Source organism: Salvelinus fontinalis, chromosome 18 (genome assembly GCF_029448725.1).
Source record: "Salvelinus fontinalis isolate EN_2023a chromosome 18, ASM2944872v1, whole genome shotgun sequence".
NCBI classification, from domain to species: Eukaryota; Metazoa; Chordata; class Actinopteri; order Salmoniformes; family Salmonidae; genus Salvelinus; species Salvelinus fontinalis.
This window is the reverse complement of record NC_074682.1, coordinates 17,456,866-17,472,687: the sequence shown is the minus strand read 5'-3', so window position 1 is coordinate 17,472,687 and position 15,822 is coordinate 17,456,866. Positions and strand designations below refer to the sequence as shown.

The 15,822-nt window shown below is 44.3% G+C and overlaps 1 protein-coding gene across 2 annotated transcripts in view; it reads left to right on the top strand.

The window, feature by feature from the left end:
- The first annotated feature begins 1,179 nt into the window (after positions 1-1,179).
- LOC129815097 (FYVE, RhoGEF and PH domain-containing protein 5-like) overlaps positions 1,180-15,822 on the top strand; it is a 44,388-nt gene continuing 29,745 nt past the window's right edge. For both annotated transcript variants that reach the window (XM_055868460.1, XM_055868459.1), the window contains exons 1-5: positions 1,180-1,461; positions 3,694-6,520; positions 13,939-14,056; positions 14,702-14,760; positions 15,242-15,272. In XM_055868460.1, coding sequence (XP_055724435.1) covers positions 1,452-1,461; positions 3,694-6,520; positions 13,939-14,056; positions 14,702-14,760; positions 15,242-15,272 — 3,045 coding nt within the window. In that variant the 5' untranslated portion in view covers positions 1,180-1,451. The remainder of the gene's footprint in view (positions 1,462-3,693; positions 6,521-13,938; positions 14,057-14,701; positions 14,761-15,241; positions 15,273-15,822) is intronic.

Sequence of the window (15,822 nt, the reverse complement as noted above, 5' to 3'; positions counted from 1 at the left end):
ACATAGCATACCTCTGCAGTCCACAGGCCATGTGCCCTCCAGCGATTCAAGGTGATTATTCTATTGTACTTTTCTCCATCCACTTCTGTTTTATCCCCGGGAGGATCAGCTGCAGCGTCTGACCTTCAAGTGTGAAGAAGAAAAGAATAGAGAGGTAAGATTGTCCCCTCCCAACGTGTGGCCGTTTAACCAGCGATGCGAGCTGCCAAAATAGAGGCCCCAGGTGGTTGACTATCCCAGTCTCCCCCTGTGTTTCAGGACGTCTCGGTGTCCTTGAACAGCCCCAGTTTGAGTCTCAGTTGGAGATTACTGTAAGTTTGGCTTTCCTTGAGCCACAGCACCACTCAATCATCCCACATTAGCCTACCTAAGGGGTTAATGTTGCCATCCTTGTCCATCTGTTGCTAAGGAAGTGTTGCCTGTTGTACAGGAAACAGGGAGAGAGGTTTCCTGTTATGAAGAGAGGTTTTTAAAGGGTTGCTTTCCTCCAATCATGCAACAGATGCTGAGCCAGGAAGTCGGGCCAATAGCAAACGCTTTTGGTGTCCCAAAGAAACTGTTTTTAGAAACTGTTTTTAGAAACTGTTTTGGGGAACTTTAGAGTTCATAGAAATGGAAATGTTTTAGGGACAAATATGTTCTGGAATATTAGGTATTACAACACAAGTTTATCATGACTCAAACTGATTATGCTGACAGAGTACTCAGTCCTATCTCAGATTCAAATTGTGTTCATTCTATATCAATAAAGATATCAATAATGAAAAGGAAAGCTACTGTTCTTATTTAAATGCACATTTGTTTTAGTCATATGTGAATAATTTGAGACAATGAAACCAGAGGTTTATAAACTACTACCCTCTTAATATGAACAATGTCTCATTATGCTTATAGCCTGGGATACTTACACATTCAATGCATCCAACTCTGTACTGACGTGTCAAATACATCAAAGTTCTAACAAATCCAAATCAATCAATTTCAGGTAGGCAAATAGGTCACAAATAATTAGCAATTTTAAAAAAACGATTTGCTCATTTGAAATACATTAATTTATGGTGTACATATATAGCTATTGTAATTCAAAATGCAACACTTTTAAAGAGTTGAATGTGGATGAAGTGGGTTTGGTCAGTGTTCCTTGTCTGCGAGATAGACCTTCTTCTCAGGATGCGCGACAGAGCACCTCCGGTATACTTCGCGAGCGCGCCAGTCGGGCATCAGCTCAACAAAAGGGATGCCGGCTCTGTAGACAAACAGGTACTACCTTGACAGAGTAGTAGCCAGTACTTGGAAAAACAACCAGAGAAAATTGTGAAATGTTGAATTCAGACCACTTGAATACTTTCAGCACGAATTTGGGATAAGTTCACAGAACCTGTGGACATATTGTGGCGGTTGATTAATGCGTGTGGATAACTCTCGGTTGCTATAGCGGATGATGTCCCAAAATGAACACAGGTATGTAGGCTAAAATTCAAGTGGCGATGCATATTCAAGAAAATAAATTGGGAGCCTGATATAGCCTACTCGTCTACTTACTGTGTTTACATAAAGGATACTCCAAGTGTGTGTGTGAGCGAGAGAGAGAGAGAGAGCAAAAGAGATATAGCATTTCTCAATTTTGTGTTAAACAAATGTAATTTTTTTTCCTACACCACTTGAAATAGCATTGGAGAACAAATTGTATAACTAAATCACTACAGGATCAGAGACCAAACAGGTGTAGGTTATTGTTTCGATTAGTTTTTCTTTTTTAAATGACTTTTTCCTTTTCTTTGATAGATCAACTAATCGGGGGTCAAATCTCACTTTGGGTGAGATAACCGCTATTGCAGAATTAAATTCAATTAACCATAATAGGTTTACCAGTTTGTGTAGTTCTGTCCTTGAGCTGTTCGGGCGATTCATGTGGCATGTTATTAAGCACAATCCATACAGAAAAAATGTATATTTTGAATTCCAGCTATAATTGTGAAAATATCGGGCGATATATCGGTGAATTTTTCCACTCTAAAATCAGATATTGGATCCAAAAATCCTATATCGGTTATACTGTATGAGGTACAGTATGATGGGATTATTTATGCCACTTTAGAGGTGAAGCCAAAGGTAGTTCTACTGCATTTCTACTGCACTATGATGATTGGCCTATTCACAGAGTATTTTATAGAATTCTTGTTATTATATGATGGGGGATATTTCATGATTATCCTGTGAGCTTGGCAGAGTCATGGTCCTCTTTTTCTATCTTTCCTTTGTTTTTCAAGCGTTTGTTTTAATTGAATTCTTGTTGCGTAATTCATATCCTGTTGTTTGCAGAAGGACTTTGTGGGACTGGACGTTTGTTTTTTCTCTCTTTTATTGTTATTTTACCCACTGAAAGGACCTTTTCAGAAAAAGTGTGTGTGTGTGTATGTGTGTGTGTCAGGGGAAGAATGACAAAAAGGAAGTCCATTTGTGTTGTTAGAATTTGTACTCCTAGAAGGGTTCATGGAGGAGTGAGGGCACGCTGTTAATGTCCTTCCTTCGTGGACTTCCTGTGTCGAGTTCTTCAATGGGAGTTTGCTGGAATAGTTCATTAGCAGTGTTGGAAAACAACAGGGAGAGAGAGGGACAGACAGACAAACAGACAGACAGACAGACAGACAGACAGACAGACAGACAGACAGTCAGGTAGAGACAGACAGACAGACAGACAGACAGACAGACAGTCAGGTAGAGACAGACAGATATTCAGACAGGCAGACAGGCAGGCAGGCAGACAGACAGACAGACAGACAGACAGACAGACAGACAGATTAGACAGTCAGACAGATTAGACAGTCAGATCATACAGACAGACTGACATACAGATAAGACAGACAGACAGAGACAGACAGATCAGACAGAGACAGACAGATAAGACGTACAGATAAGACAGACAGCCAGACACGCACACAGAGACAGAGAGGCAGACAGATGGACAAGGAGGGAGAGTACAGAGTGCACGCAAGGTTTAATAGGATGTGCGTCAGGGCAGGTACTAAATAACAGGAAGAGACCAGGGGTGTATAAGTTTTGTTAAGTAAGGGTGTGTTTCACCAAAAGACGTATCAACCAGTCAGCTATCTTTGACAGGTTTTCCACCCTTCAAAGCAAGTTGGTAGAAAACACTGGACTTGACTGTGAGGTACATGCTGCATACAGTATCTGATTTTCTAAACAGGGGACTTTGACACAGAGGTAAAAGACAATAAAAGTTAGTTTGGCTCCCTCTCCACATGTCATTTTGTAATCAATTGATGTCATTTATTTATGATCATGCCCTATACGCTGTAAAGTGTAGAGCATGCAATACGTCTCTGTATTCCACTCAGGTAGATGTTATTGTTCCTACAGTATGTTCCCTATGGATTTGTTGTTTTTCCTCTAGATGCGTCCCCTCTAGCCATCTGCATGTCACGGAGTTTGAGACATATCTGCAGCCTTCCTCTTTACAAATGAAAACAAGGCTAAGGGATTGCTTGTTTTATATCCATACAACCAAAGTAGACCAAATGTATAAAAGGTTAATGACAGATTATTCTAGGTAGGATATTGCACCTTCAACTACTACTTCAACTACTATTTCAACTACTACTTCAACTACTATTGAGATCGAACATTGTATTTGAACTGCAATGAATCACACTTTTGTCATTTCCTTTCCAGATTTACAGAAGCGACTCCAAGTTCCCCGACCAAAGATCCGGAGTCACCTAACGATCAAGGTGCAGTCCAAACTGATGTCAAAGCCTTGTCCCTCTACCCGGGGTCCCAAACCTCCCACCGCTGCAATGCCCAGACCCTCCTCATCTGAGACAGAGGCAGAGGAGGAGGAATGCCCCCCTCACGGTCTGAGCAATGGAGACTTGACCTCCTCAGAGGGGGAACCTAAGGACCACCAGGAAGGGTCAGAGGACCCCATACCCCACTCCACAAATCACAACCAGGAGGAAGCAGCACCAGAGGAAATCCTTAATGACATCACAGATTATGGTGAGAAGGAGAATGAGCAGGAGGGGGATGAGATAGAGAGAGAGAACAAGGCATCTGAAATTGAGAACACTGGTTCATCTGACACTCACATTGCTGCAGAGGACAAAAACTGTACAGCAGCAGATGACCTGAACCCAGCTGAGAGTGACAATGATGGTACATCTGTGGACCCTGAACATCATCCAGAGTGTGACAATGTGTTTCTGTGTGAGAGAGGAGATGAGGAAGGGGGGGGAATCAAAGCGGAGGAGGAAGATAATCAGAGTTTAGCTGAGGAGACTGAAACATCTGATGAACCTATAGGGTACTCAGAAGAAGATGTTGAAGAACCAGACACCGAAGATCATGATCATGGGACCAACCCTAGTCAGCTTGTTGCAGACACTGACAGTGGGCTTGAAGAGGAAGTCAGCTACCCTGGTGGTGAATATGTACAGTGTAAGGTACCCACTGATGAGGCTGAAGAGGAAGCAGAGGATCTCTTACTGGGAGCACACTGCTGTACACTTCCACCCGTCGGCGAGGAGTATCCCTACGATGTGATTGGCCCCTCAGATGAGCTTGTTTACACATGTGACACTGGTGAGCCCGGTGACACAGGTGTGTGGCAGCCTGAGCGTGCCACCAAGGACCCCTCTGGCCATTTCCGTTTCTCTGGCAGCACTGAGGATGTGTTTGGACCTTACTCCGTCATCGAGGCGGTGCCTGCTGACTGGATGAGCACCGCTGACCCTGAGGTGAATCACGATGAAACATTCTGTGGTGACAAACCACACACTGCAAAGGAGATGGACACAGCAGGCACCTCTAACCAAGAGCCTTATTATTTGTCATCAGACGATGTGGAAGCGCTAGAGGATAAACGGAGAAAGAGTGAGGTCCAGGACACTCCTGAACAATCCAGCCAACACATAGAAACAGCCATGGAAGATGTGGATGAATATGCAGACATCGATGACTCCCTCTGCCCCGAGGCCCATGACTTTCAGCAGCTGGACGGTGCCTCATCAGAGGACTATGTGGAGATTGGGGACGATGATGAGACGGATGACATGGAGAGGAAGCAGATCAGAGGGAGGAGTGTGAGAGAGAGAACAGCCAAGCGTGAGCAGGCTTTCTCCAGCCAGCGGAACAGCTGCCAGCCCCGTCTCAGGCTTTGTAACATCACAGTGCCAGCAGACCTGGACCGGACACGGACCCCAGAGCTCACCAACAGGGTGGTATTCGCCCACACAACAGAGGCCTTCGAGGAGGACATAGAGGAGCTAGACTGCCACATCGTACCTTATCAAGAGGACTCAGACTCAGACAGCGAGGAGCACATCTATGAGGAGGCCGGCTTTGACTCTGAGGGGGAGAACTTTATGTCTCTGGACCGGAAGAGCATTGTGACGCGGTCGCGCTCCTACTCTGGGAAGGTTTCGGGTTATGTCCCTGAGACGGTTCCTGAGGAGACATCAGAGTACCAGAGTACTTATGACTACTGTACTGTGGCTTTAGACCAGAACGGAGAACCTCTGCGACGTCCTGAGCAGCCTGAGGTCAACAGACTCATCCCCTCTCTGAAGCCACGCCACTTCTTACCACACCCAAACTCATACTCCGCAGAGGGTCGAGAACTGTCATTGGGAGCTCACACAGAGGCCGACCAATCCCTGAAGGATGATGGCAGGATGAAAAGGACAGATGACACCCTCTCTCTGCCATGTTTTAGCACTTCTTCCGGAAGCTTCTCTCAGCGGAGCCACCAGTCGTCCAGCGATGTTTCCATGCCAACCTCTCTGGTGGACATCCCACCTCCCTTTGAGTTGGCTTACATCACCAAGAGACCGGTTACTAAGAGCTCCCCATCCCTCCTGATCAGCGTCTCTCCTGAGTCCACAGACAGCAAGCCCAAGAAGAATAAGTCCTCATTCAAGCGCTTCCTGGCCCTGAAGTTCAAGAGGAAAACGGACACTAAAGGCTTTGGTGACGGGAGCATACGCTCCTCGCGCTCCTCCTCTGAGTCCAGCCACCATGGCCCAACGAGAATCCTGGAACTGGAGCGCAGGAGCACTGGCTCCCCTCAGCCCCAGTCCCAGTCTCGTATGGTGAAGCCCCAGCAGCGCCCTCCAGACCTTCCCTCCACCTTCCTGCTCTACAAAGACCTCAGGAAAGAAGACCCTAAAGCCTATGGTAGCAGGGGCGTGTCCAGGGTGGAGTCCTTTGAGGAGCGCTCCCGCCGCCCCCTCATGCCCCTCCCCCTGACCAAACCCCGCTCCATCTCCTTCCCCAGTGCAGACACGTCTGAATATGAGAACATCCCAGCTATGAGCTCTGACTATGAGAACATCCAGATCCGTCCTGGCGGCAGACCTACCAGATCCATGAAAGTCACAGATTTCTTTGAGGACCCCAAACGCATAGTGGCCCCCTCTAATGACAACGATGGCTATGTGGATATGAACAGCTTCCCTGGGATCGACAGCAAACCCCAGTCACCTGAGCAGGAGCCTGAGAGGTACAGTAATTTATTATGGCGTGTAACAAATTCATGATCACGGATGTTGGGCCTCTTCAGTGGTCGTCTGAACTGAAAAATAACCCATAGATAGTGTACAGTCTGCATTAGGGTTGCAAAATTACGGAAACTTTCCCAAAATTTGCTGGTTTTACGGAAATCGCAGTTGGATGATTCCTAGAATCAGGAGGGAATAAGTATGAAATCCCAGTTGGATGATTCCTAGAATCAGGATGGAATAAGCATGAAATCCCAGTTGGATGATTCCTAGAATCAGGAGGGAATAAGCATGAAATCCCAGTTGGATGATTCCTAGAATCAGGAGGGAATAAGCATGAAATCCCAGTTGGATGATTCCTAGAATCAGGAGGGAATAAGCATGAAATCCCAGTTGGATGATTCCTAGAATCAGGAGGGAATAAGCATGAAATCCCAGTTGGATGATTCCTAGAATCAGGATGGCATAAGCATGACATCTCAGTTGGATGATTCCTAGAATCAGGAGGGAATAAGCATGAAATCCCAGTTGGATGATTCCTAGAATCAGGAGGGAATAAGCATGAAATCCCAGTTGGATGATTCCTAGAATCAGGAGGGAATAAGCATGAAATCCCAGCTGGATGATTCCTAGAATCAGGAGGGAATAAGCATGAAATCCCAGCTGGATGATTCCTAGAATCAGGAGGGAATAAGCATGAAATCCTGAAATCGTCTTACCGTGATTTCTGAAAAACGTGTAATTGTTTTAAGTTACCAGAATTTTGCAACCCTAGTCGGCAGAGAGGGCTCTTCCCCATAACCACTCTCCCTTGTTGTTCAGTGGACTGGTTTGGCCAGGCTCCATCACTTCAACATTGCAATCTCCAGACCAGCTTCAAGATAACTAGCTCAAATGAACATCAGCTCCTGGCTGACCAGATTTCTTGGAGAGTGTTGTGTTCTGTGAGAGATGAGCAGCCTGATTTGACGAGGCTCGTTCAGTTTGGGAAGATGGACAATGCTTGTGGGAGAGCTTATCCCGCTTTCTCATTTCCTGGATTTCAGGGTCGCATCTGGTGTTGGCTTCATAGTGTGTCTGAGGGGATGGAATAGCTCACAGACTGAGCACCGTAGACAGAGCTCAGGTTTATTCACAATAGAAGTAATTATGGGTTCAAATTAAAAGTGAGAGAGAGTGTGTGTGGGAGGGTGGGTGGTTGGGAGAGAGAGAGGGAGAGATAGAGGTACTGTAGAAAGCAGGACAAGGGGACTTGGATTACCAAAGAGGAGAGAGAAAGGGGGTGCTAGAAAGAGAGGGAGGGAAAGGTGTGATGAGGAACAGAAAGTAGATGAAGAAAGAGAGGGAGAGCCATGGAAATGAGACAAAGTGATGGCAGAAAATGAGAAAGAAGGGGGAGGAGTAAGAGTGGGTTGGTTTAATTGCTCTCTTGTCCTGGAGATTTGTGGTTAAGTTTAGGATCGCTTTTATTGAAGGCGGTTTCCCTGAGTGCCTCTCTTTGATTGAGCCCTGGAGGAATGGAGAGATTTACAGCAGAGAGAGATAGGAGGAGCAATCACTGGGACCTGCTACTGTAGGACCAAATGTCCCTCTCTTTGGTCTCTGCCACCACTCTCTACAGCCAGCCCAGGCCACCCGCAGTCACAATTAGACACCTGTTTGATGGCTGGTGTGCGTTCATAGGGCACAGGCCATTACTACAGGCCTCTTTAAAAAAAAAAATGATTTTTTTCACACCAGTTCCTTGGAAATTGCCACAGCTGCCATTATGCTTCGTGCAAAGTTGCTTATTTCACACTCACAGTATATTAATCATTTGAATTCATTCATTTTATTTAGACATTTTAGATCGAGAGTTGTATTATGCAATTATTGTATATTTTCATTCACAATTTAATATGTTGCTTATTTCCCATGCATATTTGACCCATAGTTCCATGCATGTTCTCTTTTAGAAGAGGCTACCGTAAGCCTGCATGTTTTCTCAGAGGGAAGCCTTTCTCACAAAACCAGGCTTATTGTCGACTTCATAGGCACTGCGAGTCTCCGTGGATGAATACCATTCCCTATCATGATCAATGACCTCACTGTTTATCTGGAGTTTGTTGGAAACCAATGTGCCACACGTTTAAATCTCCTCCATTTCTCAGACAATAGTCCCCCAGAGCAGGATCTTTTCTGCTGGTGACGTTATCGATTGGGCTCATTGTTTGGTAGAAGTCTGAAACCTAACTGATCTAAAGGGGCCTTTCTGTCCTGTCGCCTCGGCTGCATTCTCCCTGGATAGACTTCTGTTGCCAGGGATGCTGTGTCTGTGCTGTGTCTGTGCTGTGTCTGTGCTGTGTGTGTGTGTGTGTGTGTGTGTGTGTGTGTGTGTGTGTGTGTGTGTGTGTGTGTGTGTGTGTGTGTGTGTGTGTGTGTGTGTGTGTGTGTGTGTGTGTGTGTGTGTGTGTGTGTGTGTGTGTGTGTGTGCATTTGTGTGTATGTTTTCCTGCTAAGCTCTTGCTGAGGGGTTGACATTGCTACTGTCCTAGCCCTGCGGGCCGATGATGGCAGGGTGATTTATTGAGCATGTATTCAGAAGTTAACTTAACACTCTTCTCTCGCCGCCCAACAGAGAGGATCGGGACTGTTGAGGGCAGAGGGACCAAGGGACAGTGGGCGGAAATGAGACAAGGGGATATACCCACAAAAGAAGGCACATAGTTACCACAAAGACAGAAAGTTGCTACAACATACAACATTTTACACCAGGTTTGATTGATGTCCAGTTCCAACACTGTTTAGCAGAGAAAGGAAAAGAAAAGCACATTTTGTTTGTAAGTATAAACATAAGTGGGATAAAGAAATGTAAAGTTAGAATATATGCAGCTATTAATGAATGTGCGTGCCTGCCTGTTTAAACTAGGTTTCTGCTGGTTCAGAGCTGAAACTCATTGAGTCTGACTGAGACCGTCTTGCTAACCTAGTTGGCAAGGAAGGCATCTTGGCGGTGCTTGTGTTTGATTCAGGACGCAGTCAATGTGCTCTGTGATGACTTTCTTTACCATGCAGTACCAGTCAGATCAACAGCACCAATTAACTAATGTCGTCCCACTGGAATAACCCCACAACAGACAAAACCACAATAGTTTGTATATCATTTTGCTGCTGTAGTAATTTAACTTATGTTTTTAGTCTTAGAGAGAGAGCGGGAGCAAGACAGAGAGAGAAAGAGACCAGGCAATTATTCTTATTTCTTATGGTAAAAGGCTGAAAGTGGACCTTGGGATACAGCAGTATGATTGGTAATTTCCTAGTGCAGCCTCTAGTGTATCCTCTCCTTTGTAGTTCCTCTCTGCCTCTGTGCTGTGTTAGTTCTGCTCAGAGAGACGTCCTGAGTGCATTGTTGTAGAGGGTGGTGGCTGTCCACTGTTACCGTGGTGGCTGGGCGGTCTCTGGTGCGGCAGGGCTATGGGGCGGCATGGCAGGGCGTGGGGTACAGCAGGCCTGGAGCCAGGCCCTCTGAGGTCATTGCCAGGTAATCCCCAGGGAGGAAGAGTCCTGCCTTATAGGCTTACACTCCACCCTGCTGTTTACAGGAAATGCAAGACAAGGGCGGAGGGAGCGAGGGAGACAGGACTGAGGGGTAGGGGGAAGACGGAGGCGATGGGGGCCACCATGGCGGGGTGGGGTGTGAGGGCAAGGCAGGGTGGATGTTCCCAGACTCCCCCAGGACTGGAACAACAAGACGAGGTGTGGTGTTGTCAGGAATGTCAGGTCCGACCTACAACTACAATGTGCTGTTGTTGTCTTCACTGGTAGAACAGAGGAGTGGTTACCGTAAAGAGTCAGCGGGACCCAGTCTGGACCATTTAAGCAGGGTTCTCACAGTATGACAACACCAGGTCTCACTCAATAGAGGAATAGCCTGTCAGATGCTCTCCTGTTGTTTGCGTTGATGCTCTATCATGGGAGTCACAGTCAGGGGACAGGCTCTAAGCATGCTACCTCATACAACACTGTCAGACAACTAGCAGCACAACAGCCGTAGATCACACATAATGATCAACATAAGCAGCTCAAAACAATTTAAAACTGTTGTTACGTTTTTAAATCCACATCTGCGTTTACATTTCCCATGTCAAGTCGACTAATGACCGTATTCCTATTTTCTTTAATAGTATTATTACGAAGACAGAAAATACCCTTCTGATTGCATCTAATACATATTTTAATACTCAATGTTTTACATATTACATGCCCCATCTAATCCTTGGAAAAGGGGGACATATATAGGTCTTTTAATAGAAAATCACTTTTGAATTTGTCACATTAGATTTAACTCCCAGGTATTAAAGAAGACACTGGGTGCAAAGGCAAAGAGATTGCTGGCATAATTATATTGCCGTGTAATGAGCATTTTAAAGTCTTTCAAGTATTGTTCGTAGGAAGCAGTTTTACTGATAGCAAAAGTATATAGTGTGATTGAGGACATATATTACATTTGGAACCAGGGAAACATTTTGGAGTTTTTAATGTAGAATACATCAGGATAATAAACCATTACATTTGCGCTTCCTATTATAACAGAGGTTGAGCAGGAAATCACTCTTGGTGACTCTGGTGAGAAATTACCCTCAGTGGGCACTGAAATGCCAATATTTCAATCTAACTGTTCAGTAATGGTTTATACATATTGTCACTAATGTAGCTCTCTACTGCTGTATTGCTGTATGATCCCAATTATGTCTTGTGTGCCTAGACACTGACAGAGAAAGGATAGTACTATGAAATATTATAGGAGAAACTGAGCATTGTGATGCAGGATCATGTGCAGAAGTTAAGCTTTTACTTATAGTTGAATATGATGGTCCACATGTGTAATTGGCACTATTTACAAATAATCACAAATATTTCAAACTGCTCAATAATACTTCAATGAAAAGGAAATTACTTGGAGCAAGCAAACCTGTCTATCTCATTGAGACTCAGGTTGGGGTATGCCATGCTCACGTCAGCCTCCCCTCACGTTTACCACACCAAATCTACCAGAGATCAAAACAGACGCTTATAATCATTTAATCCCTGCCTGGGACATACCACTGTCAAAATGACAATGAATCACATAACTGGTAATCAATGGAAAAGGCACGTTTCCAAATCCTTCATTTCAAAATGCTTAATAATAAGCAGACATAATCTTCATCGGAACCCGTTCATAAAATAAATGTAATTTATTAATTCCCTATTCACAGTTGACTCCTTTATAATATTGGCGCCCTTGCAGGATGACGTCATGACCACAGGAATGTGCCCGCTCCCATAACGTTTTACAGGTACTGGACATTTGAAACAGACAAGAGGTCCTCCAAGGACTAAACAGCGAAAATGTTGCCTACAGATGGGGAACTGTTGAGAGTGAAAAAAACACAAACAGGTGCACCTACTACCAGACCCCGTTCAAAGACACTTCAATAGTTTGTCTTGCCCATTCACCCTCTGAATGGCATACACAATCCATGTCTCATTTGTCTCAAGGCTTAGAAATCCTTCTTTAACCTGTCTCCTCCCCTTCATCTACACCGATTGAAGTGGATTTAACAGGTGACATCAATAAGGGGTCATAGTGTAACGGCGGTCCTCCTCCTCTTCATCTTCGGAAGAGGAGGAGTATTGAGGGAACCAAGGCGCAGCGTAATGAAATGACATTTTTATTAACGAAAAAACACGAACTTGAATAAACTAACAAAAATAACAAACGGTGTAGACAAACCTATACGACGAACTCACATAAAACAAGAAGAACGCACGAATAGGACATTTAGACTACACAAACCGAACAAACCGTACACAGTCCCATATGGTGCAAACAATTACACAGACATGGAAGACAATCACCCACCACGAACACTGTGACAACGCCTACCTAAATATGACTCTTAATTAGAGGAACGCCAAACACCTGCCTCTAATTAAGAGCCATACCAGGCAACCCAAAACCAACACAGAAACAGAAAACATAGAATGCCCACCCAACCTCACGTCCTGACCAACTAACACACATAACAAACTAACATAAATAGGTCAGGAACATGACACATAGCTTTCACCTGGATTCACCTGGTCAGTCTATGTCATGGAAAGAGTTCCTGATGTTTTTAACACTCGGTGTATATGTCTAACACATACTGTATGCAACCAACAAAACATATTTGCACTAAACGTGGAATTCGATTATGAAAGGAAACCATTTGGGCTTCCTATTATAACAGAGGTTGCGCAAGAAAAGACTCCTGTGCCCAGACACTGGGGGATAGAGAGTATGCCTTTAGTAGCCTAGGCCTACTATTTAAACAGCACTATATTATTGGAGAAGCTGAGGAGGGTGATGAACTATGGCACAGTGCAAAAGCTGAAACAGTTTTGATCGCAAGAAAATGTATAACTCCATTTTAGATAGCCCAGCTATATAGTAACTATGAGCTCCTATGACTCAAAGGTTCACAGGGACTCTCTAGCCCTATCACCATCACCTGGGACCCCCAGTGTGACCTGGCCCCTCAGGGGGATAAAGGGAGGTCACAGATGAGTAATGCTCCTCCAGCCCAGCCAATAGCACCAGGTCCTGTGTGAGAGCCTACAGTGTGGTAAGGGCAAGATGAAGGATGACTGTGTCTCGGTGAATATGAAGTCCAGCTAGGAACTCTTTTAACCTTTGGTACTCAGGGGCTGAGAGGGTATAGATGCAGTACAGGCCTGTAATAGCCTCTGTCTCTACAGGGTGATCTGTTATAGTCGTCACTGGCTCGAGCCTTGAATGCTGATTGGCTGACAGCCGTGGTATATCAGACAGTATATCAGGGGTATGACAAAACATGTATTTTTACAGCTCTAATTAAGTTGGTAACCAGTTTATAATAGCAATAAGGCACCTTGGGATTGCATCGTGCCTAAGAACAGCCCTTAGCCGTGGTATATTGGCCATATTCCACACCCCCTCGGGCCTTATTGCTTAAATATAACATACTCATCATATCCTCTACCGAAATGTGTGTATCTGTGTGTATATTGGTACAGGACAGTACTTCTAACAGTGTGTGTGTGTGTGTGTGTGTGTGTGTGTGTGTGTGTGTGTGTATGTGTGTGTGTGTGTGTGTGTGTGTGTGTGTGTGTGTGTGTGTGTGTGTGTGGTCTGTCTTGCTGTGACTTCACAGCAAGACCCCAAAAAAACGCTTCTACTCATGCTGTTAATGTCCCGGCAATCTGGCTTCAGTCATCCATGTTACTACTGTAGGACACACACACACAGCGGAGAGGATAATACACGCAAGGGCAAGGGGATAGGTGAATTGAAAAATGAACAGCAAGCTTGAATGTGTATTTTTTTCATTCTTGCAGCAGTGAATGTAATGTCCCTCTTCTCTCCCTGATGTTGCAGTGCCTACACAGAGCCTTTCCCAATGAACGATACTCCAGCAGGGCTCTCAGCTGAAGAGGACCATGGACTCACCTCAGAGGAGGAGGAGGGAGGAGTGGAGCATGGTTTTGACAAACAGGTAATACACACAGCCAGCAGTAAACACATTAGACGATGTAACTCTATGAGCATGTGTTAAGTCCCAGGTTGTACAGATCTTCAAAGATTTGGGAATGAAACGCTTATTATTAAGTAAATCTAAGATGTATGACCTTTACTTGTAATATCTACTACATAATATTTCACTTGGCTACCACATTCAATGGTGGGTATCACTTTCTGTTGAAACTGCTTTCTATTCAAGCAGCCATTTTACAGTAGCCCAGAGATGGACCCCACCCCATCCCACTGCCACAATAATATCAGCCGGGCTCCCGCCACGTGACTCACACTTCCTTGCTTTCTTCTTCAAAAGAAAAACACAATAAGGAAAAAAATAGTTGCGCCAGTCCCAGAAACAGCCAGTCAGCCTCTCATACATAATGCCATCTGAATTTAAATCTGTGTATTTTAAAAAGCTTTCACGTCTATGCTCCACTCTAATCAAATAATCACTCTTATTTTGACAGTGGAGAATCAAGTAAATCAAAATGAGCTTTTCCTCAATCTCCTCCTCCCGTGTAGCTGTTGCTGTCAATGTTTCACACGAATAAGTACCTAAAGAGAGCATTTTAACATTAGCTCTGTTCATTCACTTCTTGCTGCTTTCGCTTCTGTCACCTAGATTGATGGACGATCCAGAGCCTTCTACGTCGCCAAAGAGCTGGTGGACTCTGAGAGACTGTGAGTATCTCTTTTAATGGATTCAATAGCATCCCTGCTTTAGTCAGGCCATTCTCCCTCTCTCTCTCTCTTGTTCTCTCTCTCTCTCATTCTCTCCCTCTCTCTCTGTCGCTCATTCTCCTTCTCTCTCTCTCTTACTCTCTCTCTGTCCTATTCATCACTGTCTTCACTAATTTATTGAGTAGCATCCACAGCATCCCAAACTGACAGCCAATTAAATGAGTGTCTAGTGTAAGTTATTGAATATCAGCACAGCCTCAGCAGACAGTGAACTGTTCTTCTGATATACTTCGGAGAGTACATTTGACTTGTTGGAGGATGTTTCTCTATGTAAATCATGTGACACATGTTTTGTATCTTGTTCTTTTATATCCTTTAATAATCTGCTAAAGTATTTACCTGTCTGAATTAATGTGTGAATTGATTCCCATTTAAGCTGACAATATCACTAACCTATCACTCTCTCTTGTTGATTTTTTAGACATGTAAAGGCCCTAAAGCTCCTTCAAGAGGTAAGATAAACAAATGGAGCAACATCACTCTCATTGTACAGAGTAGATTATATTCTGGTAAAAGCCCTCTGAATACTCCAATTATTCAATTTATAATGCCACGCCCACTTGATCCAGTTCCTGATTGAAGATGACTGTTTTTCTCCTTCCGGCCCATTCACAAACAAGCAAAACTTTATTAAATATGAATTCAATTTGTCAAAACTATTACATAATGTTCACAGAATTTGAAAGATATGTTCATTCTATGTTGAGGAAAATTGCTATGACACGTTCTTTGCAATGTTACTTTAGTGTTGTTGCCAACAGGATGAATGTTTTGGAATATTTTGTATTCCCTGCAGGCTTCCTTCTTTTCACTATGTCAAATAGGTTAGTATTGTGGAGTAACTACAATGATGTTGCTCCATCCTCGGTGTTTTCCTATCACAGTCATTAAACTCGGTTACTGTTTTAAAGTCACCATTGGCCTCATGGTGAAATCCCTGAGCGATTTCCTTCCTCTCTGGCAACTGAGTTAGGAAGGATGTCTGTATCTTTGTAGTGACTG